Raw genomic sequence first — 24,053 nt, 5'->3', positions numbered from 1 at the left:
CTGTCTCTGCATGAGTCATTGTACACTTTTGAGTGATAGGGGGATATTCTGTCATGTCTCTGTTGCTGAGTGTCATATAGTTGAAGACAGAACCTTGTACATCATCAAGCCTAAATATCACACTGACCTTCCCTTCACACTCAGCATAACCTGACCTGAAAAGGAGTGACAGGGTGGCAGGGGATGATGCAGCGGTACTTTGTTTACAGTGCTGTACATGCAACACTACAGAAACACTGGGTCTGAATAATAGATCACGTTGTAAAAACCGTTCATTGTGTAATAAATACAAAATCCATTTAGGACTATGTTTAAGAATCATCTAGGGAAACTGCTTGATTTAATCTTGATTTGTTCAATTGTATGACTTTTAAACATTTCAGTATACATATCTTTGGTATCATGTGAGGCATGATATTGATCTTTGAAAGATGTGCACATTTCTTAGAAAGGTGAATATTTTTAGTTCTGCTTTTTGGCTGTTTTTTCATTTGGACCTGTGTTGAGTTTAGGAGGAAAGTCACAGTGTAAGTCTCTACGCCTGTCTGACTCATCAGGTAGAAAAGCAGGCATAGTAACATGCTATCTGACTCAGTTATTATGTGTTTAAAAGATGGTTTTAACAAACAAAAATCCTTCAAATTGTTTTACAGAAATCTGAATAATTTATGTTATTAAACGTGTCATTGATAGTAAAAGTAAGTACTGCAATAAATGGCATTATATGTCATTTTATAACGTCATTTTACGTCATTTATTTTTTTTTCACATTGTACAGTGTTAGATGTGGAATAAATGGTATTAGGATAAAAATCCATCATTGGCCCTGGCTGTGGCTGCAGGGTGTGTGAGACCCAGCAGCTGTCATATGTCAGTCAGACTTTGCCTTTCTTTGCTCTGTGTGTGTGTGTGTGTGTGTGTGTGTGTGTGTGTGTGTGTGTGTGTGTGTGTGTGTGTGTGTGTAAGGCTCAGCTGACCTTTTTGCAGGTACAGAGGCAGTCCAGTCTCTTCCCCAAGGCCAAGGGGGTGTATGTGAGTCTCTCTCTCTCTCTCTCTCTCTCTCTCTCTCTCTCTCTCTCTCTCTCTCTCTCTGTCTGTGTGTGTGTGTGTGTGTGTGTGTGTGTGTGTGTGTGTGTGTGTGTGTGTGTGTGTGTGTGTGTGTGTGTTCCTTCTGACTGTATGAGTGGGGTTGGACAATTCAGTGGATACTGAACATTGACTAAATGACTTCTAGGTACATGCAAGCAAGATTAAAATGATAAAGGTAACTTGGAATTTTGGATGTTTAAATCCTCAGTGGGATTTTAAAATGAATAGCTAGATAGCTAGCTAGATAGACAGACAGACAGACAGACAGACAGACAGACAGACAGACAGACAGACAGACAGATAGATAGATAGATAGATAGATAGATAGATAGATAGATAGATAGATAGATAGATAGATAGATATTGTCATTGCATTGTACAGGTACACAGGTACATTGTACAGGTACAAATGCCGTTTAGTATCTACCAGAAGTGCAAACTTTAGAAAGAAAAACGTGCAGAATAGATGAAATAGATGAATAGAGAAAACGCCCTGAACCTGCTGGTTCTGGTTTGGATGAATAAAGCAATAATGTTATGAACATAATTAAGGTGGATGTGATCATTTCACATGAATTTATAAATCCTATCCCACACTATATCCTGCTCGCACTGAATCGGATCATGTCGTTTATCCTGGTGTGGTCCCTTCTTTCTCCTTCGTCCACTAACAGGAAGTGCTCAATGAAAAACATCAGATGCTGTATTTAGCCACAGGATGGCGCTGCTGTCCCAAACATAATGAAGCATGATTTCGGTTTACATTTACATCATTTAGCAGACACCCTTATCCAGAGCGTCTTACATTATCTCAATTTCAACTGAGTGTTAAGGGCTTTACTCAGGGGCCCAACAGTGGTAGCTTGGTGGACCTCGGATCAAACTCACAACCTTCCAACTAGTAGCCCAATACCTTAAACACTAGGCACCACATGCCCATTTCATTGTCTTGGGTAATAACCTTTGATTAAGAACATATTCTGTTACATATACTTTTTTTCATGAAAGATTCTTTTATTTGGCTACATACTGATACAGTTTGCATTACTTAAGGTTTTTGGGTGAATGTACCCATTTAACTCAGACGTATTTGGACACCTGATCTGTGGTTTTTCCCCAATTTGCTGCCACATATCCTGCAGAGATTTGTACAGGCTGTCTTTAAAGAACACAGTTGTAAGAAATGTATTTGTATGCTGTAACTTTTTGATTTTTTTATAGGGCTTAAAGAATGCAAATTGCTCAAATATTAAGTCAAAAGCCTTCCCAGATGTGTGGAAGTGATAATGCAAAAACATTATAATATTATTATTAATAATATTTAAATTTTCCATACACTGAACATAGTAGGCCTAACTGATCAGTGCATGATGTTTATTTTTTAAATAGCTGAATATACTGTTGCATTTTCAAAAATACTGTATGTAATATTAGTTTATGTTTAGGATTCAATGAATTCAATATAATTCACTTGAAACTGACAGATTTTTTGGACCCTAACAAAAGTGAAATCATTCTATACCAGCAGGTGGAGGAAGAAGCTCAGACATCAGATCATCAAACTGCTCTAAAAAAGGAAAACATCCTTGTATCTGACATCCTGATGAGCTTCCACTGTTCTCCTGCAGGGAAAGCCTGCGAGTTAACAACGCCCTGATCAGATTGTTCATTACAGCTGATCTTGTGAAATGATCCCTAAACTGTCTGTAGTGTGTGAATGTGCCCTGCGATAGACTGGCATCCTGTCCAGAGTGTACCACGCCTTGTGCCACAAGGCTCCTCGGATGTGGTCCAGGTTCAACATGACCCTCCAGGATAAGGAGTGTAGAGAATAGATAGATCTTGTACTTTTGTAATACAAATCTGTTGTTTTTGACAGATGTGACGGTGTACTGAGGGTCAGTTCATTACAATTACAGTATTTAGCAGACGCCTTTACCCAGAGTGACTTACATTTTATTCAACTGATCAATTAAGGGTTAAGGGCCTTGCTCAGGGGCCCAGCAGTGGCAGCTTGGTGAACCTGGGGTTCAAACTCACAACCTTCTGATCAATAGTCCAACACCTTATCCACTAGGCTATGACATCCCCTAGTTTAGCTTACATTAGCTTCAGCTTTGCAAAAATTTATTACTCATTCTTTTATCTTTGTGTTTCTTAAGACTCTTTTTCTTAGAGCATCCTGATGGGCTGATATAATCACAGCTATATCTGAACAGCACAGAACTTTGTCCTTGCCACCTGCTCTTGGCATAGAGATGGGTATGTATGTGTATGTGTGTGTGTGTGTTTAAGCATGGCACTGGGAGCTGACAGACGGACACCATCCTGACATCCTGCCTCGGTGAGAGGTGAGCTCCTATCAGCAAACCAAATCAGCTTAACCACTGAGCTTCTGCCATGTAAACCTCACATCCCAGAACATATATACAGTACTGTGCAAAAGTCTCAAGCACATGTATCTGCTCTAAAGCAAAGTTGTCTTCAAAATGATTAAAACTAATGAAAAATAAAGTCTAGAAAGAGCAGTAAAATGTAATAAACAACAATAAACTGTTTTGATCTCCCCTTGGTTTTTAAACACACATCAGTAATGTCAGGTGTCACTTTTTTCTGTAGGCTTTTCTAAGTATCATGAAGACTCTGCCACAGGTCTTTAACTGTCTTTAGCCTTTAACTGTCACACTTGCTTCAGGAAAAACCTGACAGCCTTTATTATGTTTTTTACATTTTTTTTTTTGAAAAGTGGTGTATTATGTAATATGCTCCAACTTTTCTGACATACGACCATTTTTCAGTAACATTTTATTTTCTGTTGGAAAAGAATTGCTTAGAAATCTATATATTTTTTTTACTGACCCATTAATGCCCAATAAATAAACAAATACATAAATATCTAAACCAATATTACAGACAAAAGAGACTAGAAAAGATTTTGGACAGTATACATTTAAGAACATTTATTTTCGCATTCAGCAGTGAGTACATTTTAAGTGCAAATAGTTAAGAGTCCATGGCTAAGAAGAACAGAAGTACAGTCAACATAGTACAAAGATGGACACAATCATTAAGCTGGCATTCTCTTGCTTTAAGCTTCCTCCTCCTCCGTCTCGTTCGTTCAATTGCATTTTACTTAAAAGAAAGTTGACAACAGTACCTAAAAACACGAATCTCTGTAGCTCCTGTAATGAATTATATATTAAAAAAACACTACAAGTTAGTTTACCACAGCTAATCAGAACACTGCTAAATATTGGCTGTTTTGCCACACAATGAAGGGAAACCTTGGCATGTCCACGCGTCTAGCTGATAGTAATATTTAAGTGTATATGTTTCCAGATATAGTGAGATAAGAGAAGACCCACCCAGTGCCACAGACAAAAAAAAGCTGCTTTTGGATTTTTTTCCCCAAAGAAGAAGAAGAAGAAGAAGAAGAGACTATCACAGGAGAGCACTAAATCTGAAGACATCGTTCACAGACTACAGAGAAACGTCTTCAGCACAGCTGAGAAAGCCTAGAGCACAAGAAACCAGAAGAAACGCATCAGCACTTCAGACTCTTGACTTCATGCACTTAATAAGCAACACGAAAAAACAGATTTTTTTTGGGTTTTATATGTCACTGTATTTTTTTTTATTTACTAGAGCTTAGTGCTTGAGTGACGGCCCGCATTTGTCTTTTTTTTCTCTATGGTTATTGGGCAAGGGGTGGGACTTCTCTGAAAGGATCGGCTTGCTGCTCTAAACACCACAGTGTGCACAAAGTAGAACTATGCTCCAGTAATTTGTACATGTGCATGTGTTTCTGTACATGAGTGTATGTGTGTGTGTATGTGTTTATTAATGTGTGTGTATGTGTTTATTAATGTGTGTATGTGTTTATTTGTTTGTGTGTGCGTGTGTGTGTGTGTGTGTGTGTGTGTGTGTGTGTGTGTGTGTGTGTGTGTGCATATGTGTGTGTGAAAGAGAGGAAACCCATGAACCAATGTGAAATGCTCCCTATAATAAGGGACAGCCTGGTCATGGCCTCTTTGTGTTCTCCAGTGACTCTGGGCTGTTTACTCAGCCTTTCGCTTTGCCCCTGGAATCTTCTCCTGGATCCTGTAAAGGAAACACACATACACTTGTCAAAAAGTGACATTTTGTTTATTTCTCCTGTCTTACACTTATCACTTCTATTAGTAATTTCTGTAGCCTTATGTACCAGGGCCTGATGTTTCTTGTAACGTTCGCAATATATCAGATTATTAATCAGATATAATTCAAATATTCAAATATTACTGTAAAAAAAAGTCATGCAAATGTTTGAGATCCCATGTTCTATACCTGCAACAGTCATTATAGTGAAATTGCTTACATTTGACATCTGGACTCCAATGTTGTGTGTGTGTGTATAACTTACATACACACAAACCACACCATGACATTGTTAACTAACCACACCATGACATTGTTAAATGGCTTGGTGTAGATGGCTACACAGTTCAATGGTATAAAGGGAGGACAGAACTTACTTCCCCACTACCATGTTTACTTGAGTCCTTACAAGTCCCAAATACTGGTCAATCTGTGCCTGAGACAAAAGAGAGGGACAGACATGAGGATGATGTTTAGATAAGACTCTTTATAGGCACCATAAGGCCAATGTATGTGTAAAACCTACCTGGTATTTCTCGTACACCACAGGCATGGAGAACATGGACACCACAGCTACAGGACACGATTAAAGCGTCCAGTTAGATCTTGTTTAACTACACTGAAAAAGTAATGTTTGCATTTTTATGAAGGGAAATGCAATAAAATGAGTTCTCACCCATGATGAGGAGGGTGAGGCCATTGAAGAGCGCTCCCACATAGGTCAGCAACCACATGACTACTGCAAACTGAGAAAAATAAGATTATATATGCTGACATTTCATGCTGCTGTTCATGCACATACTGTAGAACAGACTGTTTTGATGGAATGTGTGAAAAGAAATCAATGTGCAGATAAAAAAAAGCTAGTATTATTATAGAATTCTTTACTGAAAGTCTTGTCTCTAAAAATATGTAAAAAATGATTATACTGTTATATCATATGATAAATCATATATCAGTAATGATTATACTGATCATATTGTTAGAAATTAACACAAATGATGTATTATTATTATTATTATTATTATTATTATTATTACCTTCAGTGAGTCCACCAGGTCCTGCACTAGGAAGAGCCTGCGCAGCTCCTTCAGAGTGTTGTTAATGTAGTGTTGAGTGTTCTCAGCATACCTCTGCATCTGATCATGTGAGAGGGACATCTCCTTCTCCAGATATGACCTGCACACCAATACATAAGCACTCAGGCTTTATAGGAAACACAGATGTTGCTGTGTGTTGAAAAGACAGAAATATAAGAGTTTGCATCAAAAATAAAACATAAGTTTCTGAGTGATGTGACAGAAAAGCCTTAACCCCATCGACCGACTAACGCAGGAGCAGATCAATTCCCCTCTGTGGCCGAGAGTCTAAGAGAGCAAAACTGTCCATTCTCTCTGTGTAGGAAGGATGGGATACTCTCTCTCTCTGCTAACGACCACAGTGCCAACAGGCAACCGTAGGCATTTGTGAGCTCATGTATATGGAAAAGGCTGAATAACGCTTTCTGCCCTTTGACCCTGAATGGGCAGCAGTTCGAAAGAGATGCGCTTGGCTGGATTCACCTGTCTCAGAGGAAGCATGTGTTAGCTTTCACTCATGCCAGTTGGTAGCTATTGTATGACAGCAGACTTGGCTGGAGGATGAGGACTGGCAAAGACCAAATTAGGAAGAAAATGTGTGAGTTCAACCAATGAGCTTATTGTATGCTTTACAAACACTGCAGGCTGATTTGCCAGATCTTAGTTTTAATTAGAACAGTTGACTACTGCAGCACGGTGGTTCACCTTGAGTCTGATATTTGCAATTGGAGACCTTTAGATAAGCAATACTAACATTCCCAAAGAGAAAATGTGATTAAAAAATGCGGATAAGGATCATGACATAACACATCTATCAATTTTTGAAATAAAAAATGTAAAGAATTTTAACTAATGCAACAAATATACAGAGACATGCATAGGCAATACTTACTTAAAGGGGTGTCCCTCATCAGTCTTCTGCACTGCCTGAAGGACGGACTTGTAGACTCTGAAACTGATGGTGGCAGAGAGAGCGGCCAGGGCGAGGTAGGCCACCACACTGACCACGCTGAACTGAGTCAGAGAGAAAAGCAGCAGCAACACACTGCTAAACACCAGGCCAGTCTGCTTCACGTCACGCCAGTACAACAGCTCCATCGCTACAAGAATGAGAAAATGTAAACAAGTTGTGAATGTAAAAATGTAAATGTAAATCTTGCACAGCTTCTGACATCCTTCGGTTATAACTGCCTGTCCTTTTTGTTGTTGTCGTCACCCTTCTCCATCCAACGGTCTTTCATTTTATCCTGCTCCTGCACACACCTCTCATTCCTCCTTTCCTAGTCAAAGGGCAACATGGTGGTCATGGCAACAGACCGGAACCAGATTATGAGCACTGGCAGCTAACATGAAGAAATATGCAATGCAGTCCTCGGTTCTAAGGATCATGTCATATTGCAGGACAAATGGCTCAGTAACATTATCAAAGCTTTCCAAATCACTACAGTGATGAGTAATTATTTAAAAAACAAGATTGCAGGCAATGTGGTGGGAAAGATTCCAATCTGACTCGCACCAAAAAATAAATAGGTCCCCATATGTGTGCACATTAAAATATATTAGCATATCAATAGAATGTAGCCCCACCCCCTCCCCTTTGCAATCTGTTCCCCTTTCCTTTAATTCACATTTCTACATTTATAAGATATTATTAACCAGTCAACACTTAAAACTGCACCATTTCATAAATCTATAAAATGTCATTTTAGGAAGCAAAATAGAATCCAAAAAGGAAATATATGATTCCGTCTACCATCCCTAACTCTGACTCACACTTTTTTAAACATATATTATAATTTATAATATTCTGCTTAGACATATGTGTGCCAAATCTCCATCTCTAAGAGCAAGATGTAAAAAGTGGAGCATTATTTTGAGCCATCGTATGTTAGTAGCTGATGCTCCAGAAATGTCCACACAGGGTTTGCACATGCTGGCTGGTGTCCTTTGTGTGTTTGTGTATGTGTGCATAGGGGCAGGGCGTGGTTATGACCACATTATGTGACATACAGGCTCTGGGTGCACTCTAAACATCCAGATAGAGATAGCCATAGAATTACAATCAAATTAATAAATCAATCTCAATTGATAATATACACATATTCCACTGCATGCAGGCACTAAAACATGTTTTTTATTCCCCACAAACAATGTTAATAAACACACACACACACACACACACACACACACACACACACACACACACACACACACACACACACACACACACACACACACACACACACACTTTCACTCTGTGAGACCCATCATGTCCCCCAAGTTGCACGGTTTCCAATTAAAGCCTGCATGGTAAACTGAGTCTCCTCTGAATGGTGCTCGGTCGCCACGGAAACTGAGATGGGAGCAATAGAGTGAGTGCTGAGGCAGTTTCCATAGTAACCATGTTCCATCTTTCTCTGGCAATCCCAACCTCGTTCTCTCTCTGTAAAACAGCGATGACAGGCCTGGCAGACAGAGTAACGAGGCACTGATGAGGTGAGAGGGAGGGAAGGATAAGACGGGAAAGGAAAGCACAGGCAAGAACTGGGACAATAAGGGAAACAAATAAAGGGCCACTAACACTGCAGAACAAGCTAATCTGCTTGTGCTACTGCTTTATTGTCTAATCAGACACATAGTTACCATTATAGCTGTGTAGACTCACCATAGGAATGAAGAAAACAACTGCATATGCATAGTGAAGCTAATCATGAACAATAAATAAACAAACAAACATGAAAACCAGTGCTATTTATCCTGGTGCTGATGCTAACAGGGTGCTAAAGGAAACATCTAATGGCAGACTATTTTCAAGATAAAAAAAAATATGCATACTGTGTACATGTGTAGAAAGAAACCGGTATAACTACTCTATTGCTGAACAATACACAGAAAAATATTCTCTCTTTGAGTTCATTCTCTCTCTGCTCTAACCGCTAACCCAGAATTCCTCTAAATGGAATAAAACACACACTAAAACACGTTACTAAAACACTCACCAGTTTTCAACACAAAAAGCTTTGGTATGTCAGACTCATATCTTAACAATTGTTTAATCAAAACACTCTGTGGTACCAATCAATATCTATCCCACCCTACAGCTGTGTTGTTCAAATCATGGCTAGTAGACTATACTGCACATTTTATGTAGGGGCTAGAACTTCCAAACATTGGCATTAATATCATTAACTTAACCAAAGTTCTTACAAATTGATTACTTACAGTAATCACACCACTAGGCCTAACATCAACCTCAAACAACGTTTCCTTTGAACAGAGGCTCCAGTTTACTAAAATAATGTGCAGTATGAGAAACTGTGCTGTTAGGGGGCAATCGGAGAGATATACAAAATAATTGAGTAAATGAGTTCAAGTTCAAAGTAGTGGGAGGAAACAATGAGGCTTTTGTGTATGCTAAATGTTCTAGAGAGTCTCAACCAGGCGAAGACTACAACACAGATTACAAGCAATGGGACACTGTAAAATACACGAGGAACACAAAATATAGTGTGTGGACATACTGTAAATATGTTTTTTTTTTTATAAGGAAATACATTTCTAAAAGTTCCATTTACTTGCTGTTGGCATTAGAAGTCCTAACGTGAGGTATCACATTTGAAACTATGGTAATATTTTCATTCTTAATATTTTTAGATCCTGGTTGCATTGTAAAATAGAAAACAGGTATCAACAAATGCATCTTGGTATCAACAAATGCATCTGATTTGCATTATTAGGCAGAAACACCTAACATATTGTTCATAGAAGCCGACCACCAATACAATGTTTTTGCTAGCAATAAAAGGGACATAGAACCTTTTCAGAGGAGTAGAGGATACCTAAATAGATGTAATAACACATGATGACAACAGTCCTGGAAGGGGACAGAGGTACTCAGAGGAACAGTCAGCCAAAAACAATGCTCAGCTGACAGTCCAGAGCAACCTACAGCAAGCTGTGATATTAAATCTATGGATCAACCAAGTGAAATAAATATAAAGTTTCACAACATAAATCAAATCCGTTTCCAATTTGGAGTCTCTAAACAGGAAACACCACACCTCTGATGCAGCAATAAAGTCTGTTCTACATTCTCCTTTAGTAATAACACAAATTAATGCTTGCAATATTTAAAAAGTTTTATGAATCTCAAAAACGAAGGCACTATGTTAATGTTAATTAGCACAGTAAGACAAAGCAGGAATTCATCATGAATTCATTATGTAATCATCAGTAATATTTCTGTATTTTCCCTCACTTCCCTCACAGGTCCTGATCCTGCAACCAAATACAATTTTTTCGAACAAGGTTGATAATTTCACCTGTAATTAAAGGCCCAATTTAATCACTATTTCAGCCACATATGGGATTTGAGCTTAGTGCCCTCTGTGGGACTGCAGACAGAGGGCCAGACAAATTTAAGACTGTTCCAGGAAGCTAAAATCTAACATTCATTCCAGTAAAACAACAAAAACAAAACAGTCGTTTCTTCAGAGCCTGCAGCCAGACTGATGAGGACACCCTGCAGGCTTATGAATCAGCATGGTATTTACTGAATGCATCATATAATAAGAATATTGTTGAATTATTGCATGGGTGCTAGGCAACTCTCTTTTTTTGCATTTGTGTCTTGTGCCATGATATAATCTTAGGAATGAGTCTAAAACCTTCACTAATGATCATCCTTATGATCCAATCGCAAGAATTAACGCTGATTTTGTGGCTAAATATCTGCAGTGCTAAAATGGGAACTTTCTCAAAATAGTATAATCGCTGACCCTTGAGTTCGTTGATACTGAGCATAATTACTGTGGTGTTATATTCAATGTTGCTGCTATAAATATCTTTTTTTAATTTGTATTGCAGCTTGGTGTGCATGCAGACCAAGAGTAGACCTGTAGTGAGTGTTTTAGAAAAAACTACCAATCAGAGGGATCCTCTGTTTGAATTCTAGGTTACTTATTCCCGACGGAGAGCCACATTTAACTAAACTGGGTGGATTTATCAAAGGCAGAGTCTACTGCAACACATTTGTGTGGAGGGCCTGATGTACTAGGATATGTCACTTTACTGATGGCTCTGGAATTTCTTGCTGTTTTTCTAGATTTGGGGTTGGGATGGATTGAAAACAAAATCCTAATGCTGTTCACTGAGCTCTATGCACAGATAGCTCTGGCACCCAGAATGTGAGTTATATATGGTTTAGACTAGATTCTGATAGTCTATATTAGTCATTTTATTTAATGAGTCATGAAAAAAACACCTGCTCTTGTGCCAGTTATCACCAGAATGGTTTCTGTAACACAGCCAAGATGGATCTCCACACCCCAGGTTTTTCTGGAAAGCCTTCCTGAAGGCAGAAAATGCTGATCTAAGAGCCAGCACTACAATACCTCACTGCTGAGGTTTGTCTTCCTGAAGCACAAAATCGATAAAGAAAGGACAATGACATCATGGTTCTGTACATGACTACAACAATGTATTTTCACATATTGTAAAAAAATCTTTAAGAAAATAAAAGCAACTCAATAAGATCTTACATACCAGAAAGCTCCTGAATTAGCAGGCCTGTAATGTGTTCATGCAGAATGTATTTATAAAAATGACCCCTTTCATTGAATTAATACATGAGATGCAACCACAATTAGGAGAAGTACAAATACAGAGGCAGCTGTTAGAGCATCAGAGGTTAAAACTCTTGTTAGGTTAACTAGTTCGGCTGTGTTGATGATTAACAGTTCACACATGTATTCATACAGAGGCAGAATACTAATTATAAAGACGAGCCATAGCATTAATCTGTGTTTCCTATGAAATGATCAAAACTCTGACAAATCTACTGAAAGAGTTTAAAGATCATAAACAAGATTAAAACATCACCAATTACATGGATTCAGCATTTATATTTAGGGAAGCCCAAAGAGTTGCTTGTGTATCGTCAATAAAGCACTAGTCAAGAAAAAAAAAAAAAAACAGTTACGATTACCCCAGGCTCTCTTCTATAGAAAATTCTAGCACTCCAGCAGTCCACCAGCAATTACATCCCTGTCTCAATCCAGGGAGCGTGTTATACACATACATGCTTATAAATGTGTCTGCTTCAGACCAACTGCTGTCTATTACACAAAAGGATGGCAGATTTGTTGATGGCGACTTGGATCTGTGTGCATACGAAGCTGGCCTGCTATAGGTAGCCACACCCCAATCTCTCACAAGCGCACAGTTTCTGTTGATGTTAAATGTAACAGACAGCCAGACACAAAGCAGAAAGAGCCCACACACACACACACACACACACACACACCGAACAATATCATTATGCAGGTGAAAATTCATTCATTCTGATAGCTTTGTTTTGTGTGTGCTGAAAGGATGCAAAGAAAAAGCGAGGATGAGGTGAAAGGAGGGGTTGAGGAAGGGCGTGTCCAACAGTCTCAAACCCCCCCTTCGTTTGATGCTCATCATGGTGCCTGCCTTGACGCAGACAAGACACAGAAACGAGGAGACACAAACGAACATACCATTCGCTCTAATCTCAATCTGTCTATCTGCATAACCTTAAGCATCTTTCCATGCTGCAACTGCACTCGTCTCTCCTCTTTGTCAAATCAGCCAATCAAGATGTGATCACGCATCCTCATCCTCTGCCTCTCACTAGACACCCCAAATCCATCTCACATACATGAAAATGCACACAAACAATACCCTGGCACTTCCAGTTGCTCCAGAATCCCTCCATCTTGGTGGAGTCTGCGACTGCCGTGGTGCTGCTCTGCATGCTGAGGGGAAGGAGTGACGCTTGGCTACTGCTAACACGCTAACAAGCTGCTGTGTCTCTGCTCCTGCTCTGCTGCACCGCTCTCTCTCTTTCTGTCTCTCTCTCTCTCTCTCTCTCTCTCACTTTCCCCACCCCACCCCAGTGCATGAATGAGCCACAAGGGGAGGAGACAGAGAACAAATGGAGGAGGTGGAGGAGGTGGTGGTGGTGGAGGAGGAGGAGGGTTCTGCTTGCATGTGTAAATGCTGCCGACTAGTGGAGTTAAGAAAGAGAATGCACAAATATAAAAGGAAGAAAAGAGATATATAGGAGTGTTTTGTAAAAGAACTAAACATAACCAAAGCCAAAGCAACAACTGATGCTTAATTAGGATTGATTCGGAAGATTTCCCACAACAAAAGACTGAGCTATTTAATAGGGACACAGAAATTTTCCCATCACAGAAAATCCCAAAACATACATCCAATCCGATCATGGCTCAATAGAATTTATTATTTTAAATTGCTACCAAGGATCCATAACGTTAAAGGGATAAGTGCGGGTGTGTGTGTGTGAAAGTCCAAGTGTAATGTATGACGCCATAAAGGACATGCTGAATGACTCAGCACTTTCTATCAGCATCCAGCTGTGTTTTTAGAGCACGATTACAAACATATAGCAGTGCCATACAATGAGATACTGCACAGTACACATTCAGATCATATTGCTACACATAGTGATATTTATGCCAATATCTTAAAACAAATGAATTAAAGATGTGCCCGCAGTTGTTGGTCATAGATTTGCTGGATCACAGCTATACCATGACTTGTAAAAATATCTCTGGTGTCCCTGTGCGGCCAAAATGTTCAGAGGACGAAGTGTTGAGGTTCATCAATAGATTCAACATGATGATGATTTAACATTACAATTAAAGGAAATGCAGCAATAAGGCAGCTGTTATACAATAAAGAAGACTGCTGAAAAGCTATAGCACTTGAAGCTAGTGTTATCCTATCTGCTTTACTTATACACAATTATTATATTATTTGAACCTTTAAACCTGGTCTATTTTTTTTTTTCATTTCGACATAGTGAGATGACAGACTGTAATGGAGTGCTGGCTTTCTGCCTGTACACCTGTAAATATTTTTTTAGCTATTATACATTTTAAATGCAGATCACATTTTGAGACTAAATTTGTGCCTAGTAGCAGACCCTGGCAGTATGATTACCAAAGTATTTTTTGTTGTATTTGATAAAAGCAGAACCATGTAAATAACAACTGTGGACATTTAATACTAAGAAATAAAAAAGTATCTATTGGGTTCTTGTGTTGTAATCATTCTCAAAAACCCAACGAAACTTAACATTTTCAACATCAGTGGATGGATTTTTAAACTATTTTCAGTGAATAAGACTCTTTACAGTGTCCACCATCTTGCTACTGTACTGTCAAACACAATTCTCACTCCTTTTTCCACTTAGGTTCGGATCAATCTCTATTACGGAATGACATCATATTAGACCGGACAGCCTTATCCAGCACTATGAAGAAATCTATCAATAAATATATCCAGTTACTGGTTCACTAGGTCATCCACTAAGACTACAAAATAAAATCTGCCATAAAAAAAAAAAAAAAGGTCTTTGATCTGCTGGTGTAATGTGAAACGAACTGGGATTCAGTGATGCAGGCAAGATTTTATTGCTTAAGCACTGAGCACTCTGCTGGCTGAAACTGGGAAATACAAGCATCCTTATTGTTTCAGCCTGAGTCAGGCTTCTAGAGACTTCTCGTGAGCAGAGCAGCACGACCAGTCCAGCTCCAGCTCCAGTCTGCCGCACCACACCCTTGTATCTAGGACAATATACATCGATGCAAAGGACATAGCACATTCATATACTACATATCTAAGCTCAAACTTCTTACAAAATATAGCCAGAAAAGGACATTTAATAAGTCCTGCTTTGACTAAATGACAAAATATAGATGAGTGAAGGTGTTATATGTAGGTGTGAGAGCTAACAGAATGGAAGCATGACTCTTAGGAATTTGAGACTTTATTGGATTTAAAGAAAATTCTATTACAATTAGCCTTAAGTTTCTCAGCCATGACTGTGCATTTTTGGAGTAAGCACTGCTGGACTCTATATTATCATTAAAAAGAAGATGGCAAGCTAATGGAAGGCAATAAAAGGACCAGTGCAAGGCGACTCCTAAACAGAAATTCCATGCAAAATCAATAATGTAACATAAATCCTTAGTGCAAAAAAAAAACAAAACAGAATTGAGATTTTAAGTCACCCAGGATTACAGTAACCGGAGAACATGGGAGGCAGGCAGCTTCATAGCATTTTTGTGCTAAAAGTGACTTTGGCACATGTTGTTAGACTTATACTGATTAACAATAACTTGCTAGCTAATTATCCTCTACAGACGTTAACAGTTTGTCTTTAGTTCATTGATCATAGCTTTATACCCAGTTCAGCTCTGTGAATGTTCGCCTGCTTCCCAGAGCCTTCAGCAACGTCAGCGCTCTCTGAAGTCAGCACTAGCTGGATGCACCTACAGTTATAAATATCACTAAACTGAACACCAGGGATGGACAATTCACTAGTCCTGACATCTGGGACAAGCTGATTATGTGTCCACTCTCTCGGTTCTTTATTTATGATTACCTGGCAGATGAATAGATTCAGTAGGCTGCAAAAACATAAAATCGATCAAAATACATTACAGTGCAACGCAAAAATTTGTTCTATAACTCTTTGGACAATTACCGTACCTTGCTACACATAATCAAAAAACAATGAGAAAACAACACAGCTCATTGCAGAAATTTTGCCAAAAGACAAAAATGGCATGCTATATCATAGACTACGCTATAAGGAAAGGACAAAGAACTATGGCTACTTTGAACACAACGTTATAAGAGTTTACATGTTTACAAAATATTACATGATAGAGCAATTTTGATATTAAAATATCCCATTTCATTTATATGATAGCTGATTCTCATCTTTTTTTTAATTGCAACTACATTTCAATTTGATTGGAATGACTAACTCTCTTGATCTGGACAATTTGATCCACTTCCACGTATTGATACTACATGTGAACAGAGGACACAGTTTGTCTCCAAACCCACCACAAATGGGACAATAATATTTTGTTTAACTTAGCAAAGGAAGCTTGCAGAATATTGGCATGGCTCTCAGTACCAAATAAGGTATTTCTCCAGTACTCTTCTAAAATTGTAAAAAGTATCAGTATTTCTCTGATACTGAGTCAATACTATAATATTAACATGATTAAACTATAAGTTCACCTGAGTCTCTTAGTAATGACACGATAACATGATCGATCACTACAGCAATACCAGTGACATAAAAAATTCCATTCTTCAAAATCTCAATAATGTTTATGACTGAATGTCTATGTCTCAGCTTTACAAATAGCATATCTCACCATCCCTCTGCTCTTACACTCTGTGTATTAGAAACCAGACAGATAAAATCTTTTAGAGCGTATTAGCACTAAATGTCACCATGTTGCACCCTCTGAGCAGCCTCAAGCACTGACTCTCACTGTCTTACACCACTCTCATCCAGTAACAGCAAATTATCCTAGCCTAAAATTAAACTGCTACAATCAATTATCTGTTTCATTTTGCCTGAATATGTTCCTTCCATTTTTGCAGCTGTAGTGAGGCTACGTAAACAGGGGAGGGCAGCACCACTCGATCGAATGATGCTGTAGAAATCATTAGAAGGATGTGTCACACTGAACCAGAGTGTATCACATATTGTATGTACGTATAAACTCACAAATATACTGTGTGAGTAAATATTTGCATGGTGGCTTGATAACATCATGACATTACCTTGGCAGATAAGATCAGGGCTTATTGTTGTTTAAATGAATGAATAGAGTTTCTCAGAAAAGGTCTACTATTAATGGGGAAAACACTACAGATTCTGTGACTCAGCTCAGCGTCAGCTCAGGAGATTTCACTAGAGCTTAGACACAAATTTCAGCCACCTTATATATAAAGCGGAGGCATGATGGATGTTTTTTTGGATATTTCTTCAAGCGCTGCAGTGTCTCCAGATCCTGCTCAGCATGGTACACACCCCACTACTGCACAAGGACAAACAGAGGTGATTGATTTGTGTTCTGAGAGCTGGGTCATTTCGGTCTTCGGTATTCTGTGGTATTCGCAATTCATGTCATTTTAGGGCTTTATTTCTCATCACTTCCATCCATGAGTATCCCATTATAGCATATTTGGACTTCAGCGAAAGCCCTCCTGAGAATCCTCAGACATTCAGGCAAAGGATATAAGTATTATTTTTAGCAGCAAGACATCAAAAATGCATAGATTTTAAGATTGCTCAAGCATTAACAAATGCTGTTTTTTTATGACATTGCAAAAAAAAAAATCTAAAAATTTTTTTCTGTACATACATACTACAGCAAGTAATAATTATTTAAACAAGCAATGTTTTACTTTATGCACAGGGAAAATCTTGAGCTGCTCTTATACAGTGTGTCAAAATCTGTGTTTGTAAAAATATAAAGTGGCACATAGGCCATGTGTTATGTAAAGCACGGTGTCCTCTCACTAGTTTTGTCTTCCCTTGCTCGTCCTACGCCTCACTGTCCTACAAACAGTTGATCCAGTATCCACAATTTGCCCTTCTACTGCTACAGTACTCTGAGTGCAGAGACTAAATGATCCAGAAAGTGACTTGCAAATGATCTTCTCCTACATAAAGCAGTGGAGGAAATGACTCTGCAGTCAGAGACAGAATCAATATTTTAAGTCTGTATCTGCTAAAATGAAAAGCATTCTAGATGTTCTTTTGTTATATAAATACTGTATCTACCTGCTTTTCCTAAATAAGTGTTTGGATATCACTTTCGATCCACTGCAACTTTGACAAGCTCAAATTTCTTAATCTATAAGTTAATGATGGTCTAATGCAATACTGGTTAGATTGAATCAAATGGTGTCTTTTCATTCGGACAGTCGGAAAAATATTGTTGATATTCATAATTCTAGTTCTGCACTCAAATCTGCACAGTAAGCAAATACTATAGCACCAAATACTTTATCCTAAATAAATGGAATATTACTTCTCTCTCAGAAAATCAAGTTGTTATACTCTAATAAAAGAACTGCTGGTGAGGGGCTTCTGCTTCTTTTTTTAATTCTATATAGCCGGGAGGTGTCCTTCAGAACTGCTGGAGTTTTCCCATGCTGATTACCTTGCCCAGTATTAATAGCAAAGTGGCCATCTTGCATCTGTGACCTCACATGTTGACTCTCTGTCCCATTCTTATATTGTTGATTTGTTAGGGAAGTGGAGAGAGAGAGAGAGAGAGAGAGAGAGAGAGAGAGAGAGAGAGAGAGAGAGAGAGATTATAATAATTATCTATAATAATAATAACACCAGGGGGAACGGTGGCATAGTGGTTAGCACGTTTACCTCACACCTCCAGGGTCGGGGGTTCGATTCCCGCCTCCACCTTGTGTGTGTGGAGTTTGCATGTTCTCCCTGTACCTCAGGGGTTTCCTCTGGGTTCTCCGGTTTCCTCTCCCGGTCCAAAGACATGCATGGTAGTTTGATTGGCATCTCTGGAAAATTGTCTGTAGTGTGTGATTGCGTGAGTGAATGAGTGTGTGTGTGTGTGTGTGTGCCCTGCGATGGGTTGGCACTCCGTCCAATGTGTATCCTGCCTTGATGCACGATAATGCCTGAGAGAAGCACAGGCTCCCCGTGACCCGAGGTAGTTTGGATAAGCGGTAGAAAATGAATGAATGCATAATAACACCATAGGTGACTACATTTTTAATATAAATTGTGTCATGATTGACTGTGCTGTTGAACAACATGTGGTACATAAGTTGCCATGTAGCAAAAAGTTACAGACTTATATTGCATGAAAATTCTATTTAAGAGTTGCTATATGAAGGATAATCATATTAAATTCTTAGAATGTCCAATAAACTTACTGATCATATCAGTTGTTGAAACATTGTTAACCTACCGAACCTTTCTGTACAGTGTTCTGCCAAGCCCCAATGGAGTTGGATGATGGACATGATCGATGTCCATCTTGTTTGGACTTGAACAAATGCGACAGGCACTTACAAGAGCCCTGCCCTAACTGCAGCATAATACCATTAGTGATGCACAAGGCACACCTCAAAGGCTATTAAAAATACTGCAGTCCATTCATTACCTTTGTCTTGGTGTTCCCCAGACATAACAAAACGTAAAACAAACAGGAGGTATGAAGAAGAAATGACTGAAGACTGAGCATCAGATGGAAGGTAAGAGTGCGAATGCAAATTAGAAGAGAAGTCAGTTTGCATGGGGCAAATGAAAGAGATGTTAGAAGACAGAGTATAGTGCTCAAAACAGCACAGTACAGACATTTCATAAAAAGTGTCATATCGTGATATGTTATTTGTGGCTGCAACTCTTTCTCTGAACATGAGGTCCACTTTAGCAGAGAAAGGGTAGCTCAACAGACTTTTAGCACACTAAAGATCAGTGTGCAAAAGCCGGAGCACTGCACAGCAGTAGCATTAAATTAGATAAAGTCTTGGATTTTAGCAGCTTTGGCTAAATTAAAGTTGAACATAGTATGAGGTCTTACTTTATGGCACTATATCACTATATCCATGTGAGTTCTTGGGCTATTTTACAATATCCTGAGATCTACGTTAGGCCCTTGAATTCCTAAATCAGGAAGATTTTTAACCTTGAGACATAGAGCATTCAGATTTTCCTTCCTGGCTTTTTGCTGCCAAATTCACTTAGGTTAGTTCCAGCCATATATTTATAGAAAGGAGTAGCCATTTTTCCACAGACATTCTTTGCTTATATTAAAGGCCATTACAAAATGTAGTGCTAAAGCAGTGATTAAGACTGTAAAAAGTAATTATGAAATTAAATATAACAAATATATTTTTCTGGTAGTTTAATCATAATGGATTTTTAAAGTAAAGAATTCTTAAAGAGTTTTTTCTTAGAGTAAAGAGTCTTACCCTTCTCTCTAGTTATTCCCTGGAAGAAAGCAGGAGTTGTAGGGTGTCGTTCAGCGCTGGAATGTTTCCTCTCTGCTTGCCTTTCCTCAGGAGGCTGCTCCACCTTCAGTTCAGGCAGGTCTACACTGGAGGGGGAAGGTTTGCTATCCGGCTTTGTCTTCTCATCCTCTCCCTCACTTGCCAGCTTCTCTTTAGGAGCATCATCAGAGACTAGTGCTTCAGGTGGAGGTGTGGGGTTTACAGTGGGAGCAACGATCACTGGAGCGGAGAGAGATGGCTGTTTGGCTGGTTGCGAGTTGACTTTGCTTACCTTAGTGGAAGATTCTTGGGGAAATCTCTTAGGACTCTCTTCTTCACATGACTCCAAGGCCAACTCACTGTCCAGCTCAGCCTCCCGCTCCTCACGCAGTATGCTGTACTGCATGGCTGCAGAGATAGGGACAGAAGCAAGGCCGGTTGAAGGGTTAAAGGCAGGAGCAGAGACAGAAACAGGAGCCTGTGTAGTTGCAGGGACTGGTGGTGGGGTGCTGGGGCTTTTGCTGAAGGTCATGTAGGCAGAGCTGGGAGCCTGCGGACTTGATTCCTCAGATACAAGCTCAATCTCTGAATCACCTGAGTCTCCACTGCTGGCATCTGTAACCTTGGCATACAGAGGAAGAGTAGGGGTGCTTTTTATCTCCATGGAAGGACTCTGAGATTTGGGTGCAGTCTGAGGGACCATTGAGGATGTTTCTGGAGATTTCTCCTGGGTTTTCACTTCAATGCCATGGACCATGGGATCAGATGGAGAGTCAGACTCCTCTATAGTGACAAAGGTAAAAAAGAATGGAAAGAGGTGAGTGTTTGCTGCAGGTTCAGCACCTGTTTAGCTGTGGCCATCTGCTGTGTTAAGATGTCACACTGAGAGAGAGGAATCGGTTAGTCAGAGGAACAGTGGCTCAGCTAAACACTGCACAGACTACAGATTTTATTCCACGTGCCACTATTGCCTCATCACAAACTATCCTGATTTCTGGTATTAATATTTATATTCAAATTAGTGAGAGTTTTGAGATTTTGTGACATTGTATATCTATGCATATCAATGTCCACGTAGAATCAGCACAAACAATTTTAGCTGGCTTGTCTCTCATCTCTGCAACCTAATATACAGTCTATGTCTTGGCAACGTCAACACAAGCGTGCATGTGAACAACCTGCTTCAGGCTAGCACTTCTTATTAAAGCAGATTGTTAAGTGGAGTTTAGTTATATATTGTCATCTGCATTTCAACAAATCTATTGAGCTGGTAATGTGTCTCTATTTATTTATTTATTCTCTTTTTCAATTATAGTTTTTTGTTTACAATGTTCCACAACACTGTAAAATTAGTAAACTGACTGAACTAGCCAATCATCAAAATCACTAAATCTGAGATGGGATTTTTTTCAGGATATGCAAAGAAAGAATATCTTTGCTTAATATTTCTTTCACTTTACTGATAATGTAGATTGCTTACCAACATTTTACATCTACTCCTTTCTCCCATATAGATGTCATGAGTGACTCCTGAATGATTCATCAATAGGGAGTCAGTCATTCAGTCAGTGAGAAAAACAAGACTCTTTTTGGCTTGTTTGCCCAACAGTCTGGCAAAAAGCCTATGATGAGTCAAATGCATACAACATCCTGTACTGTGTTGTGCAAATTTATGTTGTTTAATGTGCACCTGTTAGTGGTGGAGTGGAAGATCCGGGACTCTCATCCTCTGGCTCAGACAGTGTGACAGTCGGCACACCCTGTAGCCCCAGGCTCAGGATGCTTTCCTTCTCAGAAACACCGACTGGAGAGGCACGCTGGAAGGTCACAGGAGATACTGACAGCGGAGTTGTCTCAGTCAAGGTGATTTTGACTGGACTGATACTGCCCTCAGTACCTGGTGAGCGGTTGGGCTGGTAGTCAGAGAGCTCATCATCTGAAGGTTCTTCTACATAGGGGAAAGTTTGTGAGTCAAAAGTAGCTGCAGAGGGACCCAGTGTCTCCACTTCCACTGGTGAGGGACTCTTCTCCAAGTAATGCCCTCCTTTGAGGCCGGATAGCGAGGCAGAATCTGAAGTGCCACTTATTTCCCAATCCTCCAATAGCTGCTGTTGGCTGTTGGGATCCTCTCTGCTCCTGATGTCCATGTAGTTGTAGGTGGAATCAGGGGTCTTGTCTGAGTCACGCAGCTTGTGGGAGGTGTAACCAGACTCGGCACTCGGGGTCATCTCGATGCCGGAGTCCGAGCTGAACATGGCAGACTGGCAATCCAGGCCTGAGATGAGGTCATCAATTCCTGCCTTCTGCTTCTGCACCCCTCCTCCCACATCACCTGAAAAGTAGGAGGTGTCCATCTGGGAGGAGTAACCAGAGAACAGGGATGTGTATGGGTCTCCGATATCAGTGATGGACTTCTTCAGGAGATCTGCATCTGATTTATCTGTGAGAGTGACAAAACCGAGGGACAAGAGAAAAGGACAAAGTAAGCAAACCTGAAAAACTTATAAAAGACTCAAACAGAACAAGCAGCTATTAAAAGCAAGATATACAACATAATAAAAACAACCAGAGAGATAAATCTGGCTATAGTACAGTTTCTATTTCACAGAAAACATGTTGACTTTGATTCTTTGGTCAGATAATCAGAATCGGAAGAAATCCATCCACAGGCTAATATGCCCTATGCCTGGAACTGTATACAAATAAAACATCTGTAATCTAAAAATGTCCTTGAGAATGTCAGTAACTTTGTCCTGTACATCTGTCAGAGAGAAAGACAGGTTTTGTAGGTGCAGGAGAGCATGGGTCTGTGTGCAGTTGTTTACTGCCTCTAGGTTTAAGTGTATGCTTAGAGTGCTTGCCAGGGTGTGGCAGTGACAGATCTTGCCTGTTGTCTCTGATGGCACCAGCACTCTTCTCCCTCTTCCCTCCCCCAACTACCGATTCCCATTTTACCTCCTCCTTCAGGCTTTCTTTTTATCAATGTGGGGTTTTGGGCAGATGTATATTTTCCATGCTTGTGTCTGCATAAGTCAACTGCAACGATGTCACACAAGGAATAGGGAAGTCCTTCATAATACTGCTTATTTACCAATGATATTTCAATCCCCTTAATTCGACTTAGTACATCTACTGAAACATCAAATTTCTCTACACATATCTAATATAAGAAACACGAACATCCAAATTACTGGAAAGGATTAGAGAAATACACTTCACAGCAGTAAAGGAGACCGTTTGAACACAACTGTTCAAAATGATAGCAGTCTAACTGCACATTCTTTGAGAAACCATAAATGTCAGTTATTGCATGGCATATTTTACATGATTACACACTTCTGACACTGCATCTGTTTCCTTTAACACACAAACAGTGAGAAGTGAGTTTAAATGTAGCCTACATAACAGTACAGGTAGCAGGTATACAGTAATGCAGTTCTAGTCGAGTGTGGCACAAATAGTCCTGCTGTGGTATGGAAAATGAGTTGAGTTGCAGCTTGTTGTAGCTCAAAAGCAGGTGAGTATTTACAACATTTGCTCTGTCTGTATGTCCAGTAACCCCTACTCAAGTCCAGCATAAAGCTTGCCAGTGCTACACTGTCCTACATACACAGTGTTAAGGAACACCTCTGGGATGCTATTTTTATCCAACAATATCTGAAAGGTACAAGGAGCCACATGAATAGAAGTCAAGAAGACCACTGGTAACAACACGTTATTAGGCCTCCACTGCTTGGAGGAGGTGAACTTACAGAGGAAGAACATCTTCAACAGCGCCATCACAAGCCAGTGAGTGGCAGAATTACATTGCTTTACACCAGCACAAAATTTAGCATTATTATAGCATTATTTAACCAAAATAGATAGATAGATAGATAGATAGATAGATAGATAGATAGATAGATAGAT

The 24,053-nt window shown here is 39.4% G+C and overlaps 1 protein-coding gene across 2 annotated transcripts in view; it reads right to left on the bottom strand.

The window, feature by feature from the left end:
- Positions 1–4,955: 4,955 nt before the first annotated feature.
- Positions 4,956–24,053, bottom strand: part of rtn1b (reticulon 1b) — a 34,238-nt gene continuing 15,140 nt past the window's right edge. The window contains exons 2-9 of one of the 2 annotated variants that reach the window (XM_027149569.2): positions 21,835–22,584; positions 20,127–20,927; positions 7,198–7,405; positions 6,267–6,405; positions 5,903–5,972; positions 5,753–5,799; positions 5,604–5,662; positions 4,956–5,190 (exon numbers count right to left, since the gene is read on the bottom strand). In XM_027149569.2, coding sequence (XP_027005370.1) covers positions 5,148–5,190; positions 5,604–5,662; positions 5,753–5,799; positions 5,903–5,972; positions 6,267–6,405; positions 7,198–7,405; positions 20,127–20,927; positions 21,835–22,584 — 2,117 coding nt within the window. In that variant the 3' untranslated portion in view covers positions 4,956–5,147. Of the gene's footprint in view, positions 5,191–5,603; positions 5,663–5,752; positions 5,800–5,902; positions 5,973–6,266; positions 6,406–7,197; positions 7,406–13,010; positions 13,203–20,126; positions 20,928–21,834; positions 22,585–24,053 lie in introns of those variants that run through there. The other variant, XM_027149570.2, reaches the window with a different exon arrangement.

The sequence above is a fragment of the Tachysurus fulvidraco genome, chromosome 16, assembly GCF_022655615.1.
Source record: "Tachysurus fulvidraco isolate hzauxx_2018 chromosome 16, HZAU_PFXX_2.0, whole genome shotgun sequence".
NCBI lineage: Eukaryota > Metazoa > Chordata > Actinopteri > Siluriformes > Bagridae > Tachysurus > Tachysurus fulvidraco.
The sequence above is the reverse complement of the archived record's forward strand: the minus strand, read 5'-3'. Positions and strand labels throughout refer to the sequence as shown.